Below are 21,900 nucleotides of genomic sequence, written 5' to 3' on the forward strand. Positions count from 1 at the left end.
CCAGGGGATCTGGAATCTCCAGGGTAGCCAGGCTGGGCTTTGGTTCATTATCATGACCATTTCCAAGAACTGAGTTCCTCACCTGCGCTGTTCTTTTTATGCAGGGGGGGAGGGAAGGGGAGGGTTCACAAGGGAGCAGGCCTGCTTCTCTGCCTAGTTCACCTCCTTGTTCTACCCTGCCTCTAGCCGCTGAGGCAGCGGTCCTTCTAGACGAGGCCTGGGCTCAACTAAAGCCTGTGGTTGCCTGGATTCATGTGGTAGAGAGTTCCATATGCCCCCTGCCAGGCTATAGCCATGTGACGCTCGCTTAGCATGGCCTGAGGTAGTTGCAAAGCCAAGGCCAGCTGAATGAGGGGTTGAATCACTCGCAGTCAACATCCCCTTTCCTGCCCCCCACACCCTGGCACAGCAGGACCAGTGCTGGCCATGAGGCGACCCCTGCCAGGCCAGGAAGGAAAATAAACAAGACTCTATAAAGGGCTTTGATGGCAAAGCCAAGCACCGCTGGGCATGGAGCCACTAGCACAGAACATTGACCCCAAGGAGCATAATCACCCAGTGACGCTGGGGAAGTGGGGCAAGAGGTAATGTGAGGACAGAGGCAGCAGCCAGAACTGAAGGCAGAAAAAACGAGCAGCGCCGGGCTCCCCTAGCCCTACCAGTGCCCCTCACTCCTGACCCACAGCTCCTGCCTGCCCAGTCTTGGGCTTCCCCGAAAACACTGGTTCAAGACACAGAGGCAGTTTACATGTTTAATATGGGGAGGGGGGAGGGTTGATAACAGCACAATATAATTCCCAGACCTGCCCCCCCAAAAAGAAAAGAATAAATCCAACCACAGAGAACGAGGGGACACATCGTGCAGAAACAAAACACACACACACAGACTGTCCGAAGGCAGAGGGACCCCCCTGGGGGGCAGAGCCAGGGATGCAGGGGTGGCTTGAGCTGGTTTCTAAATGGGGGGGGTTGCACACTGCTAGGCATGAGCATTTCAAGTGGGGTTACTGGAGGGTGAGACTTCTCCATCCTACCCTGTGCCCCCCCAAGTGGGGAAGGGGACACCTCAAACCTGGGAGTGTTTGGAGATCAGATGCTAAGGGGAGGGGCTGAATTGGGGGACACCTACACCACTCCCCAGCCCCTGGCAAGTCAAGGGCTCAGGACCAGATTCTGGCAGATTTCAGGCCAGGGACTCGCTGGACACAACCCATTGCCCCTAAGTGTAGGAGCAGCTTGAGCCTGAGACCCTCCGCCCCCCCACAGCCGGGGGACAAAGCCCCCCCCCCAGCATTTACCAACGGCAGCGAAGGAAATGCAAGTCCTGGCTCCCAGCTCTACTCCACCAGTTCTCACTCCCGTCTCAGATCTGGGGAGCAAACCCAGGCATCCGGGCTCCCAGCCCCACACATGTGGGTGAATGAAACTCTTGCACATACAGGCTACGTCTTCATTGGCGCGTTCCGCAAAAGAGTTTTTGCAGGAGAAGAGTTCCTCTGCAAAAACTCTTCCAGAAGAGATGTGCTTTTGCGCAAGAGCATCCATGTCAGTGTAGACGCTCTCTTGCGCAAGAAAGCTCTGATGGCCATTTTAACCATAGAGCTTTCTTGCGCAAGAAATTCATGTTGCCTGTCTACACTGGCCTCTTGCACAAGAACAGTTGCGCAAAAGGGCTTATTCCTGAGTGGGAGCGTCAAGAGTTCTGGCGCAAGCAGCCCTGATTTTATACATTAGAACGTCAGTTTACTTGCACAAGAACACACAGCCAGTGTAGACAGGCAGCAAGTTTTTGTGTAAGAGCGGCCACTTTTGCGCGAGATTGCACCAGTGTAGACACAGCGACTGTCTTTCCAAAATCCCCCCAACCCCCAGACAACTGTCCTGTGCCAGGGCCCACCAGAGATTCTGTCAACCAGCAGCCCAGGGACTCAGCCACCCCCTCCCCATTGTATTAACACATCCCCCCCACAGCTCCCCCCCCCCACATTCTTCTGCCATCTGCTTCCTTTACCCCCAGCTGTGGGGAGCCCTATGTGCCCCATAAAGCTACTGCTGGAGGGGAAGGGGGTGCCAGGGCCAGAACCCCTCATGGTGAGATGTTGGAGACAATGAACCTGATTGTCCTTGTGCAAGCTGGGCTGAGGATGGGTGATGCGCCCCAGGGGTCTTTTGGGGCCAGGCACCCAATGTTTTTCCCTATCGACCCAGGGATCCTGAAGTCTCAGGGCCAAACCCAGCAGCAAACCCATCACCGAGCAGCTTTCCTAGTTTGATTTCCCATGGTCCTCTGCAGCTCCCCAACCCTGGATCCCACAACCCTCTGTGGCTTGGCCTTCGGCCCCATTTCCCATCATCCTCTATAGTTCCACCAGGGCCTCCACTTTCCCACAATCCTCCAATTCCTAATGTCCCATGATCCTTTACAGCTCACCCCAGGTTCCCATAATCCTTTGGGGCTTATCCCAATTTCCCATGACCCTCCACTCCCATTTTTCCAGCATCATCTGCAATGGCCCCACTCCAATTTTCCCATGATCCTCTGCCACTCACCCTGATTTTCCCATAAGCCTCTGCAGTTTGCACCAATTTCTATCCTCCTCCTCCTCTCCAATTTTTCCATGACTATTTACCATGATCCCCTGCAGCTCAGCCACTGTCTCTCCTTTTCCACAGATTCTCTTTCACTCCTTTCCCCATAATCCTCTGTAGCTCACCACAATTTCCTATGATCCTCCACAGTCAACTGCTGCCTCTGATTTTCCCATGATCCTTCATTCCAGAGCCCCCCCCACCCTCTCCAGAGTCTGGCCTGTGGGATAGGTGCTACAGCAGGGTCTCATGGTCCTGGAGGTTGGGGGCCGAGCGTTGACGGCGCATGCGGGGTGGGGTGGTATAGGGGCGTGGGGCTGGGTTCGGGCGGTGCTGTGGGTAGGGGTGGTGCTTGCGGGGCTGGTACGGCTCTGGGCCGCCAGGGTGGGAGGGCTTGGCCCGGTTGCCCCCGTCGAGAGAGTTGCGCCGGCGCAGTCGCTGCCGGCTGCAATGTTTGTGCTGGGGGCTGTACTGCCAACACCGTTGGGGCCTGGGAGAGCCCGGCTCCAACTGCTCCTGCTCTGGGCTGGCTCCCTCCGCTGCCACCTCCTCACCCCCACCCACCATGAAGGCTGCGCTGGGTCCCCAGGAGTAGCGGTGCTGCGGGTTACTCCTAAAGGGGAAGCGGAGCTTGCAGTCCTGAGGGGGCACAAACTTGCCAGGGGTGTGGAGCTGGCGCCGAAGGCCTCTGCAGAGCTGCTGCTGCTGCAGCCGGGCCTGCTCCTGCTTCAGCCAGCGCAGGCGCCCACGCCGGAAAGCTGGGTCCTGCTCCATCAGGCGGCACACTCGCTCGTAACTGGAGGCAGACGGCTCTTCCTTGGCACACAGGGACTCCTGGCTCCCCACTCCGTCCTGGGACCCTGCATCATCTTCTGGCCCTGCCTCCAACAGCGGAGAGCTCCAGTCGTTCTCCAGGTCCTCGTCCACCCCGTCCTCCTGCCAGAAAATGGGGCTGGTGTTAGGGGACAGGACACTTGGGTTCTACCACCAGAGCAGAGTGGGCAGGGGATTGGGAGCCAAAACTCCTGTGTTCTCTCCACAGCTCTGGGAGGGGAGTGGGGGCTAGTGGATTAGAGCAGAGGGCTGGTATTCCTGGGCTCTATATTCAGAGACCCCAGAGGAGAATCTAGTAAGGTCAGAGCCAGGAATTTCTGGGTTCATTCCTGAGCCATCTGTCACCTTGGAGCTCCTCTGCGTGTGAAGCAAAAATGAGCAGCTGTTGAGAAAGACTGGCCCAGAGTCCCTTCCCCACCCAGAGGTGGGTGGGGGGAGGGTCACTGAGCTAGGCAGTGCTCATACAGCATCTGACACAACCAGTCCCACCCCAGTGCCCCTCACACCCAACCCACAGCCCCTGCTTCCCATGTTTGTCACTTGATGCTTGGGCTCCACCTTGTGGTCAGATGTGGCCAGTGCATGACCAATCCAGTGGGCCTGGCTCCTCCCGGCTCTGGGAGGGGAGTGGGGGCTGGTGGTTAGAGTGGGTGCGGGGAGGGGGGGCGCGGCACGGACGCCTGGTTCTCCCTTCACCTGGGGAAAGGGGAGGACCTGTTCCATTTTCACCACACGGTGCCGCAGCGCCCGGATCTCCTCATCCTTCATGTTGTTCTGGATTTTGACCTCTTGCAGAATGTCGGTCAGCTTGTCGATGTGGGCTCGCAAGTCGTCCACGTCCGGGTGGGAGCTGCCGCCTGCCTTGCCGTCTTCCTCTCCTCGCTCCTCACCCCCACCCACGGTGTCCCAGACGTCCCGGGCCACGGCACGCCAGGACTCCTTCTCGTGGGGGTCCCGCTTGCCATAGAGCCGGCACAGCTCCTTCATCTTCACAATGCTCATGGCCTCAATCTCTGGGCGGTTGTGTTTGAAATCATTGAGCGCTGCCTCATAGCAGATCTCCTTCACCGCCTGCATCTTCAGGTCGGCCAGCGTGACCCACTTGGGGTCCTTGGCTATGCGGCGCCGCTGGGGGATCTGGTAGACCCGCAGGGGTTCCCGCCGTTTGCCGCTGCTGGGTAGCCCGCAGCGCTTCACAATACTCTGCACCTTGGTGGCTGGCAGCTTCTCCCGCAGCGAGGAGATCAGGCGCCAGCTCTCCTCGCACGAGCGCTTGTCCGAGTCGTCCCCGCTGTCTGAGTCCGCATACTGCAAAAGGAAGGGAAACAGAAAGGGTCAGCCCCCACCAGCTGGCACTCCCATCCTGGCTGCGTGGTTCCCTCCCAGCCCTCACACCGGTCCCACATCCTCTCCTTGCACAAGTGCTCGTGTAAAGAGCACTTATGCAACTAGTCCTCACTGTACGAGTACCACAGAAGGACACACAAACAGGGTCAGCACTGTCCGCCAGCATCCCTTCCCAGCTGCATGGCCCTCTCCTGGCCTGTACCCCTCCACACCAGCCCCACATCCTCTCCTTGCACGAATACTTGTGAAAGTCAAGTCTACATACTGCCAAGGTGCAGTAGAGGGGTAACAGGGTCAGTGTTGTCAGCATCCCCATCCCATGTGTGCAGCCCATTCCTGGATACGTGCTTCCCAAGGCCCTCCTCGCACAAGTGCCCCTTGCACAAGTGCTTGTCCGACTACATATACAGGGCCGGGGGAAGACAGACGGGGTCAGCATTTCCAGCTGGCATCCCCATCCCAGCTTAGCTCCTTCCTGGCCCTTCAACCTTCACCGCCCATCCTCAAATGAGTGTCCCTTGCACAACTACTTGTGAGAGTCATCACGGCTGTCCAAAGTCTGTAGACTGCAGGACAGACAGGATCAGCACTGCCGCCTGGCACCCCCCTCCCAGCTTGTGGCCGCCTCTGGCCCTGCACCTCCTATGCCTCCCAAGCGCTTGTCTATTCCCATATATTGGGGGCCATGTCAGACATAGTGAGGGGTATCAGAATGACCCCCCCCTTACTCCCAGCCTGTTCCCTACTCCATATCCTGTATGAAGCAAACCTGAGAGCGCCTTCACTCCCTGCCTTCTGCTACCTCCCATCTGCTGACTAATGCCCCCGGTGTGGCCCTGGGACATGATTCAATTTTTGATGTGGACATGCAGAATGTTGTTGTACCCCGTTATGCGTCTGCCTCAGATTCGGTACAAAGTGGGCCAAGTGAGGTATCTATGGAAAGCTGATGCTTTGCTGAGTCCGTTGACATGACCCATATGCTTGTATGATTTCTGCATGGGAAGTATTGGCTCTGTGCTGGTATTTCAAGTATTTGCATCTGAGCCACAGCAACAGGCGACCCACCTATTGTGGGGTAGAGTCAAGTGAACAGCAGCACTTCACGGACAACAGCTGCAAACCTGCAGGCAAACCTGTACCCCACAGACAGGTGGCTTGCTCATGTGACAAACTCCCTTTTGGGAGGTACATCACACAGCCAGCGCAATGGGAGGTGCTCTGTGGCGGACCCCCATTTTAAGAAATTGACTTATGGATACAAATATGCACAATTCAAAGATGCTTAGGACAAAATACCTCATGTCAAATATCAATGTTAATATCACAGTCTGATGGATCTGTATCTTATTTTGGTGTGTGTGTCACTCCTGTATGAAGTTAGAAATATGGGGGAGGGAATGGTTTATGGTTTTAAACATGTATATGAAGGCCATTAAGGGTGTTTCCAGTGCTCGGATACCTTAGTGTCTGAGTGATCACCTGTAACAGGCTCCTTTGTCCTTTAAGTCTAAGAAGTGGCTGCTCTTAGGAAGACATGTGTCCACTGCTCCAACTGGTAGGGTCTGACCAGGTAATTTTCCACAGAAGGGGAGAATGTAAAAATAAAGAATTCCCACCCAAAGGAAGTCTATTTAAGATGTAAGGTTTTCAGGCTCTTTGTCTTGGAGGACACACCCTTAGGGAGACAAAGACCCACCCAGAGAAAAAGATCTTCCCTGGCTGGCTTGGAGGTTTTTTGTCCCACAGAACACATCTCGAAGAACTATCGTTACTGCACAGGGTGAGTAACTTCTTCACTGAGTGGTGGCCGTGAGGGTGCACCACTCAGGTGACTCTGTAGCAGTACACACCTGATGGAGGTGGGCATTGGAGTCTAAGTGGAAGGAGGAAGGACTGCATCTGCTAGAGATGTGGAGGGTATCGTCCCCTTGTGCAGGGTATAGTGCTGTGTGAAAGCATGGTGTGAGGACCACGTGGCTGCTCTACAAATGTCTGCCAATGGTACGTTGTTCAGGCAGACCATTGTAGCGGCCATCACATGTGTGGAATGAGCCCTAATGGGCTGCGGTGGCTGAGGGGGGTGATGGAGGTTTGGATGCATTTTCTGTAAACCTGTGAGAAAACACTTCACCATGGGATGTGCAAAGAGAGAGAAGCCGTCTACGGGATCACGGAAGGCCATGATCGCTGCCAGGTGGACCCAGACAGAGCTGACGGAGAGGCCCATGTCGCTAAGGTCCATGAGGTAGTCAAGTAAGGTAGGTATGGGGACTGTGATGGGATGCAAATTGCACATCGTGCACCATTGTTGAAAACGCGTCTACTTGTTTTGATAGGTGCTTCTTGTGGAGGGATGCCAACTGTTTAGAAGAAAACCCTGTCCGAACAGGTGATTTCTTCATTCTGGAACCACGGATAAGCCATTCCGTGAGTTACATGGTTTTGATATTGAGGTGACATATACTGCCGTAGTGCTGTGTGAGGAGATTTGGCACTTCCGGGAGAGGGATAGGTTGATCTAATTGCCAGGTAGTGTAGGTAAGTGAACCAAGGCTGTCTCGGCCAGGCTGGGGCTATTAAGATTACTGTGGCCCGATCGGATTGGATCTTGTTGATCACTCTGGTGAGAAGTGGGATTAGTGGAAAGGCATAAAGTAGGGGAGCTGTCCAGTGGATGGTGAAGGCGTCCACTTCTGACCTCTTGCCTAATCCTGCCTGAGAGTAGAATCTGTGGCATTTACAGTTATGAGGTGTTGCAAAGAGGTTTATATTTGGAAAGCCCCATTTGCAGAAGACTGAAAGGAGGACATTGGTATTGATCACTTGTGCTGATCTGAGAAATGTCTGTTCAGTTTGTTGGCTCTCACATTCTGTTGTCCTGGTATGTACATGGCCATTGGGGTTATCTGATTTCTGATGCACCAGTTCCAGACTCTGACTGCCTTGGCATATAGAGAGTGTAATCAGGCACACACCCCCTGCCGGTTGACATAAAAGATAGGCAGTGGGTTGTCTGTGAGGACACGGATAGTTCTGCCCTTTATCAGGGGAAGGAAATGGGCGCAAGCCGTGCGAATGGCCCTGAGCTCTAGGATATTGATGTGAAAGTTTCTCTTGTGTTGGGCCCACGTACCCTGTATTGACGCTGTGCCACAGTGGGGTCCCCAGCCCATGCGCGATGCATCTGTTATAGTAAGTGAAGGGTCTGGTCAGTGGAAGGGTATACTGATGAGGAGGTTGTTTGGAGATGTCCACCATTCGGGGGACTGCAGCACTGGTGGAGGAAGCGAGAGGTGCTTCGCGAGGCTGTGTTGGGTTGGTATATAGTTGATTGCAAGTCAATGTTATAGGCAACGCATGTGCAGCCTTGCAAACAAGACTACAAATGTCGTGGCCACCATATGCCCCAGTAATTGAAGGCACATCTGGACCGTGGAGAAGGGGGCTTGTCTGACCTGTTGAACGAGGTTGCAGATCGCCCTGAATCTTTGTGGCGGGAGGTAGGCTCTTGCTGTGATTGGGTCTAGCAATACGCCAATTAACTCTATCTTTTGCCAAGTTGGGAAAAACATTCCCTGGTAATAGTTGTCATGATATTAGTTTGCTGATAGGTAGGGCCTTTGATTAGACAATCATCTAGGTAAGGGAACATAATGGCATTTTGTCTTCTGAGAAAGGCTGTGACTACAGGTAGGGTCTTTGAAATTCCTCGAGGGGCCGTAGAAAGGCCAAAGGGGAGGACTGTGTATTGATAATGATCTATTGCTCCTAAGCTTTTCCATCTCTGTCCATAACAGGGGCTCATGAGAGGGGTCCCTGATGAGGGATGGGGTAGAGGACATGGAAGTAAAGGGGATTGTATAACCCCATTTGATAATTTCTAGGACACACTTGTCTGTGGTAATTTGGGCCCACCATTGGCAGAAAGGTCTCAGGCAGTTACTGAAGGTGACACTAGATTGCACTGGACTTATAGGGTGGTCACTCAGACCCCTAACCAAAATTTCAAATTTGCTGCTTGATTTGCAGAGAACTAGTTTTGTTAAATTCCTGTCAAAGGGGAGATCCTCCACCCTTGCTTGTAATTCCCTTGGGACCCCGATGACTGCAGCCATGAGGCCCTGTGCATTACTATGGCTATGGCTCTAGCTGCAGCGTCTGCGACTTCCATAGTGGCCTGAAGAGCTGTTTTAGCTATTGATAAACCCTCCTTACTGATGGATTGGAGGTGAGGTTGCTTGTTTTCAGGGAGGTCCTGTAGCAAGTCTTGTAATTTGGCATAATTGGCATGATGGTAATTAGCCAACAGTGCTGTATAATCAGATATACAGAACTGAAGTGTAGCCAAAGAGTACACTTTGCGGCCCAAGGTGTCTAGCCGTTTGTGTTCTTTGTCATGGGGTGTAGATTCAAATGGTGTTTCACAGATTCCACCACTAGCAAATTTGGCTGTGGGTGGCTAAATAGAAAGTCCATGTCCTTTGCAGGAACAAAATATTTTCTGTCGGCTCTGCAGTTTGTGAGCAGAACAGAGGATGGATTTTGCCACAGAGCAATCCGAATCCTGGATTTTGCCACAGGCCTACCTCCCGCCACAAAGATTCAGGGCGATCTGCAACCTCGTTCAACAGGTCAGACAAGCCCCCTTCTCCACGGTCCAGACGTGCCTTCAATTACTGGGGCATATGGTGGCCACGACATTTGCAGTCTTGTTTGCAAGGCTGCACATGCGTTGCCTATAACATTGACTCGCAATCAAGGATAATGGGTAAAGCTATCTTTGAGGATGCTAAGGGTTGTAATATGGTGAGTAATTTGTATTGCTTGTCCTGCACCTCTTGGAATGTAATATCTTGCAATTGTGCTACCCATTTGAAAAGTTCCTGAAAAATGTTTCAGGTCATCTGTCAGAGGAGGTGGTGAGATCTGGAATACTGCTTTGTCCTGCCTGGATCTGGGTTCATGTGAGGAACTCTCTGAATCCGATTGGGGTAAGTTGTCATGCTCACTGGAACTCGCCTGAGAAATTACTGAGGGCGGGTGAGCAGCTGAAGAGGGTGCAGAGATTGTGGGTGAGCACCTAGAGGTGCAGTGTTGCTGGGATGTAGAGGCTTGAAGGGAGTGGTCCCTGTATAAATGCCAGGAAGCTAGTGATAGAGAAGGAGAAAAGTGGCCTGATGAGAGCCTGCTCCTGTGCCCACTACCATAGTCAGATCTTAGGGATAGGGGTGTAGGCAAATGGGGGCCACTCTGAAATGTTAGCATGCCCCTGCACTGTGGAGCATGGTGAGCCAGTTACTCCTCTTGAATCAGACTGAGATTTGTAGGTGCAGCGTTTTGTGCAGCATTTTCTTGTGCTGCGGTACCATGGGGTGGTCAAAATCACTCTGCCTGGTCAGATTGGGTGCAGAGGGAAAGCTCACGAGCTGATGGAGGAGGCATATGCGACTTATCTGAAGCTGCTGCATCAGTGGCGCCAGTTGATGTGGCGGTCTTAGTTTGTGCTTCAGCTCTCCTGGCTGGCACTGACTTGCGTTTCTCCGTGGTACCAGACACTGATGGCACCGGGGAACGAGAGGCTCTAGGCAGCTCGGACAGGGAGCATGCTGGGGAAGCCCTTGCAGCTTCAGAGCCTTTGTGGGATGATGAAGCTGCCCTTACCCGAGGGCTTTTGCTGTGCCCACACCTCCTCTGGTTTGTCCCTTGGTGATTGAAGAGACTTGTCTCACAGAATAGTCTTGAGCAGCATTTTGTGGTCTTTCCTGGCCTTTGCCCTCATATTCAGGCAATGAGGGCATTTGTGTGCCAAAGGAGATTCCCCCAGGCATTTGGCATATGAGGCATGGCTATCTGTGGTAGACACTGAGTCTCTGCAGGAATCACATTTTTTGAAGCTGGGGGAACCTGGCATTGTTGTGGAGAAGAAAAGCCGCTGCGGCTGCCGCTTTTTTTCCTCTCCCTCCCCCCCCCTTAAATGAAGTAAACCTTGAAAAAGGTGGAACTAAGTAAAACTATGAGGTAAAAACCTAAAACTAATCGACCATTTCTGTTTTTCCTGTCAGGAAGAGTGCTGCTCTGAATTCCGTCTTCAGCCAGGGATGGTTGAAAAGGAACCAATGGGACTCGCGCCGTGCATGCATTCCACAGGCTCAGGGGTGGGGGTAGAGTGGCCACTGAGCACGCAGGCGCTGTGCGAGGGGCATTGCTCGCAAAAATCTCCTATCCCCGCACAGGCACGCACCGAGACCCGAGTGGAGCACCCACAGGGACACCACTCGATGAAGAACGCGGTGCCCACAATTGCATTCTCCTCAGACCTGAAGAGGTTCAGTGTCTATAATGCTATTTGGGAGGAGAGGCAGTGATCTCAGCTTTGTGACTAGACTGGGGGAGACCAAGAGATCTGGCCCAGGAGTATAGGGTGGTGAGAAGCCCCAGAGAGCAAGGATGCGAGTGTCCGTGGCTTTATCCTTTTAGATGCTAAAGGATTAGGCTAAGTTCTAAGGCATAAATTGACCTGGGCCTGTGGCTGGTCCTTTGGGGTCAGAACTTGTTTGGATCTGGTGAGATGGCTTTTCATAACCTCTCCCCTATGTAAAATAGTGGTAGAGATGTAGCCGTGTTAGTCTGGGGTAGCTGAAGCAAAATGCAGGACAATGTAGCACTTTAAAGACTAACAAGATGGTTTATTAGATGATGAGCTTTTGTGGGCCAGACCCTTTTCTTCCATTATTTGATCTGAGGAAGTGGGTCTGGCCCACGAAAGCTCATCATCTAATAAACCATCTTGTTAGTCTTTAAAGTGCTACATTGTCCTGCATTTTGCTTCCCCTATGTAAGGCGTGGTGCTGGCTGTGGCACAGGAGAAGCTGGGCATCTAAGGGGGTTGCTTGTGTGACTTCTTGCAGGCCAGTGTGGCAAACAGAAGTGCCCTGTGTGACTGGTTTGGTGCCCTAGAGTGGAGGACCCCTAGATGTCAGCTTTCAGTAGCCCAGATTCTAACTAACTGGCCCCAATTTTACTCCCCAGATGTACCCTCACAAGCAGTGTTCCCTCTAAGCTCCAGTGCAATGCAGCATCACAGGTGATTAATCAGCCCCGCCCAGTCAGCTCCATGCAGGGATCCCTGAGCCTCTGACTGGGCAGGGCTGATTAACCATCTGTGAAGCTGGGTTGCCCTACAGTTTAGAGGGAACATGCTCACAACCCATCATATTGCAGACCTCCTTGACTCACACCTCACCCCTGGTATCCTTACCAGCCGCTGCTGCTCCAGGAGCAAGTCGGCCTCCTCCTTTTCCCGACGGTACTGGTTCTCCAGGTCCTGCAGCCTGGGGTTGGGGGAGACACAGGAAAGGCTATAAGATCAGGGCACTCCCTTGATCCTGGCCTGTAAAGCCCCCTGCGCAAGGACTCCCTGCAATCCCAGAATCTCCCCCAGAGGGGCAGGGAGATGGCCCTCACAGAACCCCATTGGGCCTCTCCCTGGCTTTCCCCACTGTGCACAGCTACCCCTCCCCACCTCTTCTCCATCTCCAGCTTGATGTCAATGCCCTGGTGCTCCAGCAGCTCGCGCTGGGCGAAGCTCCAGTCCACGGGCTCAGCTGGCAGCTCCGCTGGGGCGCTGCGCTCTCGGGCCAGGCGCGCCTGCTCCGGGTGGGTGAAACGGAACACATGGTTCTTGCCCATCACGATGCGGTTCCCTGAGAGGCAGGAACAGAGGAGGTGAGAGAACCCAGGAGTCCTGGCTCCCAGGCCTCTAATCTAACCTCCCAGCCCACACTGCCCTCCCAGCACCGAGGAGAGAACCCAGGAGTTCGAGGAGCTGCCCCTACCTGACCGTAGGACCAGTGGCTCCGTCACCAGCTTCCCATTGACATAGGTTTCAGCTCCATCGCAAGGCTCCAGCGTGACGATGGCTGCGGGCAGAGGAGACCCCATAAGATGGGGCCAAGGGTGTCCCGTCCTGTCCAGGGGGAGGAGCACACCAAGGGATGGGGGGCGTCTCAGTCACACAGGCAGGGGAAGGGGAGTGGACACGCTTTGATTGAGAGCAGATTCCCTTGTGCCCTGGGGGGACAGGCATGCGAATGGGGAGGGGACATGACCCATGGGCATTGCTGGCGAGGGAGGGCTGGGCGACAACAGTGATCCATACCTGGGTGAGTTGGCGTCTCAGCTGCCTGCCGCCAGCACAAGAGAGGGGGAAAGAGGCATTAAGGTGAGTGTTGTCAGGGGAACCTGCCCTTCCAGGTCCAGGCCATTGGTTGAGAAGGGCCACTGCAGACTCTCCCCCTCACCGCTTCCCCCCGCTTCCCCCAGAGGCAGGATGCTGGGTCAGGGAGTGTCTTGCCCCGGAGGACCCAGGACCCCATTGTGCCGAAGCGGGAATGCACTTCATGTTTTTTCTGAATACTGTGCGCGCCTGGGTGTCCCCACATTACTCTCTAGGCAGAAGGGTGGGGAATGGGCACCGAGAGCCCCAGAGAGCCGCTGCAGCTGCAAGGGACTAACAGTGACCAGCCAGCACCATGTAGCTGGGCACCCAGTAGACAGGCCCGTCCCATGCACGGAGCCAGCCAGAGCTGCTGGAGAACAGAGCCCAGGGGAACGGTTTGCCTGGGAGACACACAAAGCCCAGAGGGCGAAGGGGGTTGTGAGGCTCGGCTGCTGGGGGAGTCAGTCCTGAGGTTAGGGATGTGGAGGGCAAAGCCTAGGTCCCTCCTTGCTGCAGGTCCTTGCTCCCTGTATCTGTCCTATGCCAGGTTCCCACAGCTTGTCTGCATTACCTGCCGGCTGCCCAGTGGGGAGCAGGGCCTGCAGCGGTAGGGAGAATGAGGTTCCCCAGGATGTCCCACTCGGGGACTCACTGTGAGGAGCTTATGGGGTGAACAGGAGGCTCACAGTGTGACCGGGGCTGAGTACTCTGAGGCTGGACCTGGGAAGCCCTGAGCTGGTGACTCTGTGCCACCTGCATGGAGGATGTGACGTTACAGGAGTCTGATGTGAACATGGGAATCATTGTTGCAGCCACTGTTCTATGTTTGCACCAAATCCTGTGCTGAGTGGGCCCCGTGACGTGTCTCGAAAGCTGATGATTCGCTGGTTCGGTTTGTGCTGCTTGTGGGCAGATGTCATTTTTGTATTTGTATCCTCGCATTCCAAATGTTCGTTCCTGGGAGTTATCAACAGGCGTCGCCCAGCCATTGTGTAAGGGTGGCTAGTCAGCGACTAGCAGCACTTGGCCAGCAATGGGCCTCCAGCGGTGCCGATCCACAGCTGAGGAACTTGGCTGTGAAGATTCAGACCAGCCTGTGAGCGATGGCTGCTAAGGCCTGAGTCAGGCATGGTCAGTGACTGACTCACGTGACAAATACCATTTTGGGAGGGGAGCAATGGGATTCCCGCCGTGTGGGCAAGGGTAGAAGGAGGGCCCTGGGGGCTCTTCCAGCTTTGTCTTCACTCCAGCTCATCCCGTCAGGGGCAGCTTTGTCATGAGCCCGAAAGGACTGATGACCCACCCTAGCAGAGGACATATTCCAGAGACTTACAGACAGCAGTTTATTCCATCTCTGCTGCACGCCTGCACCAGGAACTTGGGAATCGGCGTGCGCAATCTGTTTCCTTTAGCAGTTTTACTCTTGACCTTCTCTTTCTTTTATGAATAAGCCTTTAGCGGTTAGATTCTAAAGGACTGGCGCAGCGTGCTCTTTGCGTAAGGTCTAAAGTGAGGGGAGGGGGGGGACTTCAAGCCCAGAGACCAGATGCGGCCTCTGGCTTACCTGGGTCCAGCCCCTGAGGTTCAGCATTGGGGATCCCGCACTGATGCTCCAGCCACCCTGCCACCCACCCTCAGGGCTGGAGCACACAGAATCTGCCAGCCTGGGCGCCATAGGTTCTGGTGTGCGAGGGGAATGTGGGGAGTGTCTTTCTCCTGCTCAGTCGGGCTTCTCACTTGTGTGCGGCCCCCGACCTAAGAAGGGCTCCCCACCCCTGCTCTGAAGTGTAAATTGACCTGGCATGTGGCTGGTGTGCTGGGTTCAGGAGAACCTGCTGGGATTTGGCGAGATGGGTTTTCATAGCCTCTCACCTGGGGAAGGAGCAGAGCCGTCTGTAGCACAGCAGAAGCTGGGTATCTAAGGGGGCTGCTTGTGTGACGAAGAGAAGTGCCCTGTGTGTCTTAGCGAGGAGGATCCCCAGTCATGGGCTGTAAGTAGCCCTGGTTCCAAGCAATTCACCCTGATCTGACCTCTCAGTGGTGCCCCCAGAACTTCTTGGATTGCAGAGGGGCTGCGGGGCAGTGCCCTGTCCACAGAGCAGATCAATGTGGGGTGCAGGGGGCCCTCCTGCCCATACCTTCCCCAGCAGCATTGGGGCAGCTGCGGAAGACACAGTGCTGCTCCCTGATGAACTGTCCTGTCAGCCTGATGTCCACATCCACTTGGCCCACCCTGCGGAGAGAGGGGCACGAGTGAGCAAGGTGGGTCAGGACACACCTGACCCCCTCCCGTGGGACCCCATCCTGCCCCCAACCTGGTCACGCCGTCCTTGATGTGGTACAGCAGGCACTCTGACATCAGCGGGTCCTCATTCAGGTTCACCAGGTGCGGGGTCTGTGTGTGGAGGGGGCGACACATGAGTGGGGGGGCAGGGTTCGGGGACCCAGCTCCCTGCAGAGAAGGGCCCTGCTCAAGGGAACTGGGGTGGAGGGGCCCAGCCCCCTACGGAGAAGGGCCCAATCCTGGGGGATTCAGAGGTCAACGACTGTCGGGTGCAGAGACGGATGGGGGCGAGTACAGAAAATAGAATTGGGGCATCTGGGCTGACCCCTGATCTTGGTGGAGCTCTGTGTAGCGCTGTACAGATTCCCCCATCCATATGGCAGCCCCACCACTGCCCAAGGGGTCCTCCAGCTTCTCCACTCACCTTTTTAGGGGAGAAGACCCCCACCGTGCCACCATCTTCCCGCACAGCCACACCCATCTCAGCCAAGAGCGCCTCCCTGCAGCAAGAGACCCACCTCATGACACCACGCATCCCCGAAAGGTTAACAGGCAAACGCCCATGGAAATTCGGCCACCTCTGGGGCAGAGTGGTTGGTTCCACAGGGACCCTTCACCTGGCACTGAGATGGAGCCATCTCTGGGAAGGGGCGGCTGGTTCCACAGGGACCCCTCTGTCACGGAGTCACCAGACCCTGCACCTGCAGCCAGTCATGATGCTCAGCCAGAAAGTAGAGCGGAAGGTTTATTTGTTCACAGGGACCCAGCGTGGCTCAGACTTCTTGTTACAAGAACCAGGAGCCGTCAGTACAACCCATCTTGGGGAGAGGGGGGCCCTGGGCCCCTGCCCCGACCCCGCAGGCCAGCTAGGCTCCTTTCTCCCTCAGCCAGCTGAAAACTCACTCACACAAGCAGCAACTGGCCCCAGCCTTCCAGGACACCCCACCTGCTCCTGTGTCAGATTCCTGGGCAAAGTGTCACCTGACTGAATCCTCCATCTAGCTCAGGTGACAGGCTGACCTGAGCCATTCCCTATTTGCCTCCCTCAGGAGTTCTCCCACAGAGATCCCAACCCCCACTGGGGGATGAGAGTTTGGAGTGCACGGGGGGGGGAAGGGACGTGCACGCACACACAGCACAGTAGCATAGGACAGTAGGAATCTCATAAAGCACAACAAAGCAAACAGTGAATACAAAAACAGAGTGAACACAGGACTACAAGAGTGGACAAAATCCCCACTACATCACACCCTTGCCCGGCACTGAGATGCAGCCACCTCTTGGGTACGCCCGGGCCCAGCGCTCACCTCTCCATCCGAAGGGCCTCGGTTTTCCGCAGCTTCTCCTCCCATGTCTCATTCAGCTCCGCTATTATCTTCTCTGTCTCCTGCGAATGCCAGTGAGCAGCCAGGCTCAGGGCACCTCCAGCACACAGCACCAGAGGCTGAGCCTGGGGCCCTGGCCTCTCCCCACCCCAACAGGCGTATGTGTGCGGGGACTGCCAGACAGTTCAGGGTAGGGGAACTCGGAGCCAGGACTCCTGGGTTCTCACCCTGGCTCTGGGAGGGAACGGGGGCTGGTGGGTAATGGGAGTGGAGCTGGGAGCCAGGACTCCCGGCCACTGGAGGGCAGAGTGGGAGGATCTGGGTTGAGCTGGAAGGTTGGAGGAGGGGATAGTTAATGTTAGAGAAGAAACAGGCGACCCAGGAGCGGATGTGGTAAACGGAACCACTTTATTGCCTATGCACGTTTACCTCGGCCATTCAACACAGTGTTCCAGTGGCCCCAACTTGGCATTAGTCGGACTCTTTTATCTATTTTAGTATGTTAATGTACATGTCTATCACTACTGTTCCTAAAGCCTTATTTAGCAATGTTAACTCCCCAAAAATAAATAGTCATAAGCAAATAATGAATCCAATTATACCCGCCCCTAATTACTAGTCACAATTTATAATTAAATCAACACATACCTATGCTACAAACTAAAAGGTTACAAGGATGTTAACCCCGAAGAGATGATACAGTGCCAATGAGGATAATCAAGATACAATAAAGAAGAGCAGCTGCATGCTTATCTATTTTCCTAGGCTGTATAATGAAGGGAAAAAGCATGTTTAAGTGTAATGCTGTGGCTGAACCCTGAACCACTAATGCAACAAGGCCATTCCAGACCCCTATTCATTTTACATTCCCCAACACTTAAGATTGGGGGGAAGTGATGCCCCTTGATAGCAGCCCTACCTGCAGTCTCTCCATGGCCTCCTCCGTGCAGATATCCTGGTCATCCAGGATGGGGAAGGGCTCAGATGCCCCATTGAGGGTAGTGGGGGTCTGGGGCTTGGCAGCAGGGTCAAAGGGCAGCATGGGAGCAGGAGGGGGGCCAGCAGGCTCCTCCCCCTTCAAGCCTGGAGGGAGCATTGAGGTTAGGGGTTTGGTCATGCTCACAGATGCACCTGCACCCCTCACATCCCCCAGCACCCACCCTTTGGCTAGACGCCCCATATAACCGTGGCCCAGTCCCTATGCACCCCATTCTCTGCCCAGAGTGCTGCACAATGGGGGGCATTTGGGAGGCAGCCACCCCCCATTTAAAAATGGAGCCTTCTTTCCTCACCCCACTCCGGGCACCAGCATTTATCAGAGGCAGGCTGCACCACCCCCACCAAAATCCCCTTAACTCTGCCCCTTTCCCTCTCTGCCTGTCAGGGCACTCACCGCCAAGGTGGGGAGCGTCGGAGAGGCCCTGGGCGAAAAGCAGTTCCCGCAGCCGGGCCACCTCCTCCTTCAGCTCACGGATGAGCCGGGCATTGGGGTCCTCGTTGATCACCGCGTTGCAACGGATCTGCTTGGTGCGGTCCGCGTAGCTGGGGGGTGTATTTTAGCAGCTCTGGATGAATGAGCAGCCCTGCTCCCAATTTGCCCAGCCCTTCTCCCCTGCCCACATACCCACTCCTCTTCCATCCACCCCACCACCATGACCCAGAAGTGCCCCCCAGGTCTGCAGTGCTCACCGGAGGGTGCTCAGGGTCTCCTCATAGCTGATGTCGGCGGGGCTCAAAGCAGCGATCATGGCCGTGCGGGAGTTACCACCTGGGGGAGGAGATGAGGGAGGTTAGTGGGGGAGCCACCCCCTGCTACCCTCCAAGAAACATCCCATTTCTCCTCCATATCCACAGTGGCCAATAGGACACGCTGTCCCTCCCATATCCCACTCCTCTAGCCAGGATATTGCCCCCCATGTAGTGCGCCAGGACCCGCCCCCCAGGATCAGTGCAGGTTACCCAGGTTTTCTTTGAGCAGCCAGGTGAGCACCGAGTCACGGTAGGGGATGAAATCGGATTTCTTTTTCTTGTTGTTTTGCTGGAGAGGGAACAAGGGGGAGGGTGAGAGCCGCTAGGAAAGAGCTGACACCCCCATGCAACCGAGCTTCGCCATGCCCATGTGTGCCTCAGTTTCCCCTCTGTGCAAAGCACTGCTGTGTCCAGTGGCGCAACAAGGGGTTGGGCAGCTGCTTCTGGGTCAGAGCCAGAGACGCGTAGAGTGGAACCAGCAGGTGGTTGAAGGACTGGCCCTGGTGCTCCTTTCCCCCATGGGGCTGATGGGGCCAGAGACAGCTGGGATCCTGGTGGCTAGGCTGGGAGGGAAGCCAGCTTGGCCAGACCCTCCGGAAAAGGTGCCAGTTGTTGATGCAGACACTGGCTGGGTGCCAGGCCCCCACAGAGGGGACAAGTCTGGCGGGGGGAGAGGGAGGACTCAGCTGGGGGGCCGTGTGGCCGACTCTGACCAAAGAGGGAGCCCCTCTGGTGATCCACAGAGGGACTGCCTGGACCAGACAAGGGCAAGATGCCCAACTCCCCATCCCACTCACCAGCTCGGCCAGGGCGGAGATGACCTTCCCCAGCGTGGTCAGCGACTTGTTGATGTTAGCACCTTCCTGTAGAAGGGGGAGAGCATGGGCAGACCAGGCATTGGGGGCCACCCATGTGCTACACAAACAGCCCACCACTCCTCCCAGAGGGGTCCAGGCCCCCGGGACGCCAGCCACGAGACACCGCACTCCAGAGGCATCGGAGCCACGGATGCTGCCGGCCCTGTAACGTGTGCGCGTGTGTCTTAGTGCCCGGATCCCATGGAGTCATGCAGGGCCGGGCCTGCAGGTCCCTGAATGGTGGGGTTCAAATGCTGCCAGTGACACTGACCTTCCACAGCACGTGCGCACCAGGCCAGATGGGGGTGGGGCCAGATGCTGTGAAGCCCTTGACAGGGCGTGCCACTCAGGGACATCCTGGTGGGCTGGTTAATCTAGCGCCATCCTGGAGGGTTGCGACTGCCCCCTCTCCACGGAGCAGCAGCTGCTGAGGGGTCCTGGTTCAGGGTCTAGGGGCTCTCACCTTTAGCCTCATGCCCTTTGCCCCAGAGGAATCCGCCCTCTCGCTGCCGGCCAGATCCACCAGGCTGATTTTGCTGACCTGAAGGGGGGCGGGGTCAGAAAGAGAGCGGGTCAAGAGGGCTGGACTTTGTTCGCTGCCCTCCCTGGCCTGCTCTGTCCTCACTGAGCCAGGCTGAGACCCAACAAACTCGTTCCATGCCTGACCTCTCCCAGCTAGGTGAACCCCTCCCCACATGGGTCCCACAACTGGCCTGACCTGCCCCTGCCCCCAGCCAGCTCCCCCCCGGGTTACCTTCTCTGTGTCCAGGTCTGTCAGCTCATCATGTCTCCTCTGTGTGAAGACGATGGTGAACACAGCGTGGGAGCGGCTGCTGGTCTCATTCATATTGGTGGCAGCTACGGTCCTGGGGGTAGGGGTGGGGTGAGAAACCGGCCGGGGGGGGGGGGGGGGGGAGAAAATGAGGAGCAGTCCTGGCTCCCAGCCACCACTTCCCTCTCAGAGCCAGGAGAGAACCAGGAGTCCTGGCTCCCAGCCCCCTGCTCTTACCCCACTGCCCTGGAGCAAGGGGCTCTCACCTGGCCTTGTTCCCGCAGTCCATGAGGTCAGCCACGTCGGCAAAGGAAGTCACAGCCAGCTTGGACAGATCTTCCACGTAGGGGCCCATGATAGGGTGCTCGCGTACCCGCAGATTCCCCCGGCTCTTGGGGTTCAGCAGATCCCGCACCCGCTCGCAGTAGATCTCCATGTAGCTCACCTGGGGTGGGGGTGGGGGTGGGGGTGGGAGTGAGGCAGGCCCGGAGAGCAGGGGGAAATGAGAGTTTGGGATGCATGGGGGACAGAAGGGGTGGGATGAGGGAGCACTGGGGGGTGCAAATGGAGGGGGAAGGGTCAGGGTCACATTGTGGGGGGCAGCAGTGGAAAGGTCTGTTGGCGGGGAGTCCAGGGCGAGCTGGAGGTCTGAAGGGAAGGCTCAGGGGGCCACGGATCAGCATTGGGGGAGGACGGGAAGGGGCTTTGAAAGGAGGGTGGGGATCACACAAGAGGAGTTAGGGGTCAGGACTGGGGCAGCGCTTAGGGGCCTGCGTAGGGAGGCTAGAGGCCAGGCTCGGAGGGGGAGGAGGGGTCTGGGCAACTCACCTCCACGGAGTAGGAGAGGTCGTGGGCACGACTCTGGGCAATGCGGGCAAAGAGATCCTCACACAGCTGGAGAGAAATGCAACACAGCAGGCTGGAAACACAGGCAGGGCCTCGTCCCCTAGCCCAGCCCAGCTGCCCACCCCCTCACCGCCAAGCCCTCAGCCCCTCCCCTGCAGCACAACCCCTGCCAGAGAGCACACAGCCCCCACCCCTACCTGCGGGATGATCCCCTGCTGCCCAGTCTCCTGTCGGCCCATCATGGTGTAGGACTTGCCGGCCCCCGTCTGGCCATAGGCGAAGATGCAGACATTGTAGCCCTCGAAGGCATGAAGCAGCATCTCCTCCCCAATGTCCTTGTACACCTGCCACTGGGACGCGAAGTGGGGGTCCTCCTCCTGGGGGAGATAGGGTTGGTGGTTCCTTGTGGCTCTGCCGGTGCCCCTCACTCCCGATCTGCAGCCCCTGCCAGGCCAGCCCAGTCCTGCCAGTGCCCCTCACTTCTTCTCTGACCCACCAGCCTCCGCTCTCCTCACACAGGTGGAGAGAGAACCTAGGAGCCCTGGCTCTCAGCATCCCCTGCTCTAACCACCAGCCCTCACTCCCCTCCCAGTGCCCAGGAGTCATGGCAGGGCTGATCTCCCCCTGGCACGTGTGGGGCACTGTGGCCCACAGAGGCTGGATGACTTAGCCAAGGCCCCTGAAGGAGGTGCTGTCAGAGCAGGGAGAGGACCGAGCGCTAGGCTAGCCCCACACCCTGGCCATCCCTCGCCACTCTCCGAGCTTGGGTGCTCACCGAGGTGTGGGACCAGTAGGAATAGTCGAAGGTGAAGTTTTTGGCAGCATCTTTTGTCATCTTGGGATTGGTGATACCTGTGGGGAAACGGGGCAGAGAGTGAGCGAGCTGGGCCTGGGACGCACTTAGTGCTAGCTGTATCACACGTCCTGCTAGTGCCGCCTGGATGCCTGGCTCCCGACTGAGATCAGGGCCCACATGGGGCCAGGGCTGTATGGAGCAAAACACACACACAAGCTGGGAGCCCCGGACTCCTGGGTTCTCTCCCCAGCTCTGGGAAGGGTGCAGGGGCTGGTGTTCA

At 56.2% G+C, this 21,900-nt stretch overlaps 1 protein-coding gene and 1 long non-coding RNA gene across 2 annotated transcripts in view; one reads left to right on the forward strand and one right to left on the reverse strand.

Annotated features, from left to right (window-relative positions):
* Positions 1-738: 738 nt before the first annotated feature.
* The window catches only part of KIF1C (kinesin family member 1C), a 63,474-nt gene continuing 42,312 nt past the window's right edge, over positions 739-21,900 (reverse strand). The window contains exons 3-22 of the mRNA XM_075908442.2: positions 21,600-21,676; positions 21,022-21,201; positions 20,807-20,872; positions 20,245-20,423; positions 19,961-20,072; positions 19,670-19,747; positions 19,147-19,212; positions 18,560-18,638; positions 18,290-18,368; positions 17,994-18,142; positions 17,520-17,683; positions 16,583-16,662; positions 15,700-15,775; positions 15,307-15,386; positions 15,130-15,224; positions 12,609-12,692; positions 12,296-12,476; positions 12,032-12,104; positions 4,120-4,731; positions 739-3,525 (exon numbers count right to left, since the gene is read on the reverse strand). Coding sequence (XP_075764557.2) covers positions 2,824-3,525; positions 4,120-4,731; positions 12,032-12,104; positions 12,296-12,476; positions 12,609-12,692; positions 15,130-15,224; positions 15,307-15,386; positions 15,700-15,775; positions 16,583-16,662; positions 17,520-17,683; positions 17,994-18,142; positions 18,290-18,368; positions 18,560-18,638; positions 19,147-19,212; positions 19,670-19,747; positions 19,961-20,072; positions 20,245-20,423; positions 20,807-20,872; positions 21,022-21,201; positions 21,600-21,676 — 3,212 coding nt within the window. The 3' untranslated portion in view covers positions 739-2,823. The remainder of the gene's footprint in view (positions 3,526-4,119; positions 4,732-12,031; positions 12,105-12,295; positions 12,477-12,608; positions 12,693-15,129; positions 15,225-15,306; positions 15,387-15,699; positions 15,776-16,582; positions 16,663-17,519; positions 17,684-17,993; positions 18,143-18,289; positions 18,369-18,559; positions 18,639-19,146; positions 19,213-19,669; positions 19,748-19,960; positions 20,073-20,244; positions 20,424-20,806; positions 20,873-21,021; positions 21,202-21,599; positions 21,677-21,900) is intronic.
* On the forward strand, positions 4,729-10,973 carry LOC112544369 (uncharacterized). The gene is made up of 3 exons (XR_003087718.3): positions 4,729-7,200; positions 9,673-9,764; positions 10,836-10,973. It is a non-coding gene; the product is annotated as an uncharacterized LOC112544369 (long non-coding RNA).

This window comes from Pelodiscus sinensis, chromosome 22 (genome assembly GCF_052426305.1).
Source record: "Pelodiscus sinensis isolate ZL-2025 chromosome 22, ASM5242630v1, whole genome shotgun sequence".
Taxonomy (NCBI): domain Eukaryota; kingdom Metazoa; phylum Chordata; order Testudines; family Trionychidae; genus Pelodiscus; species Pelodiscus sinensis.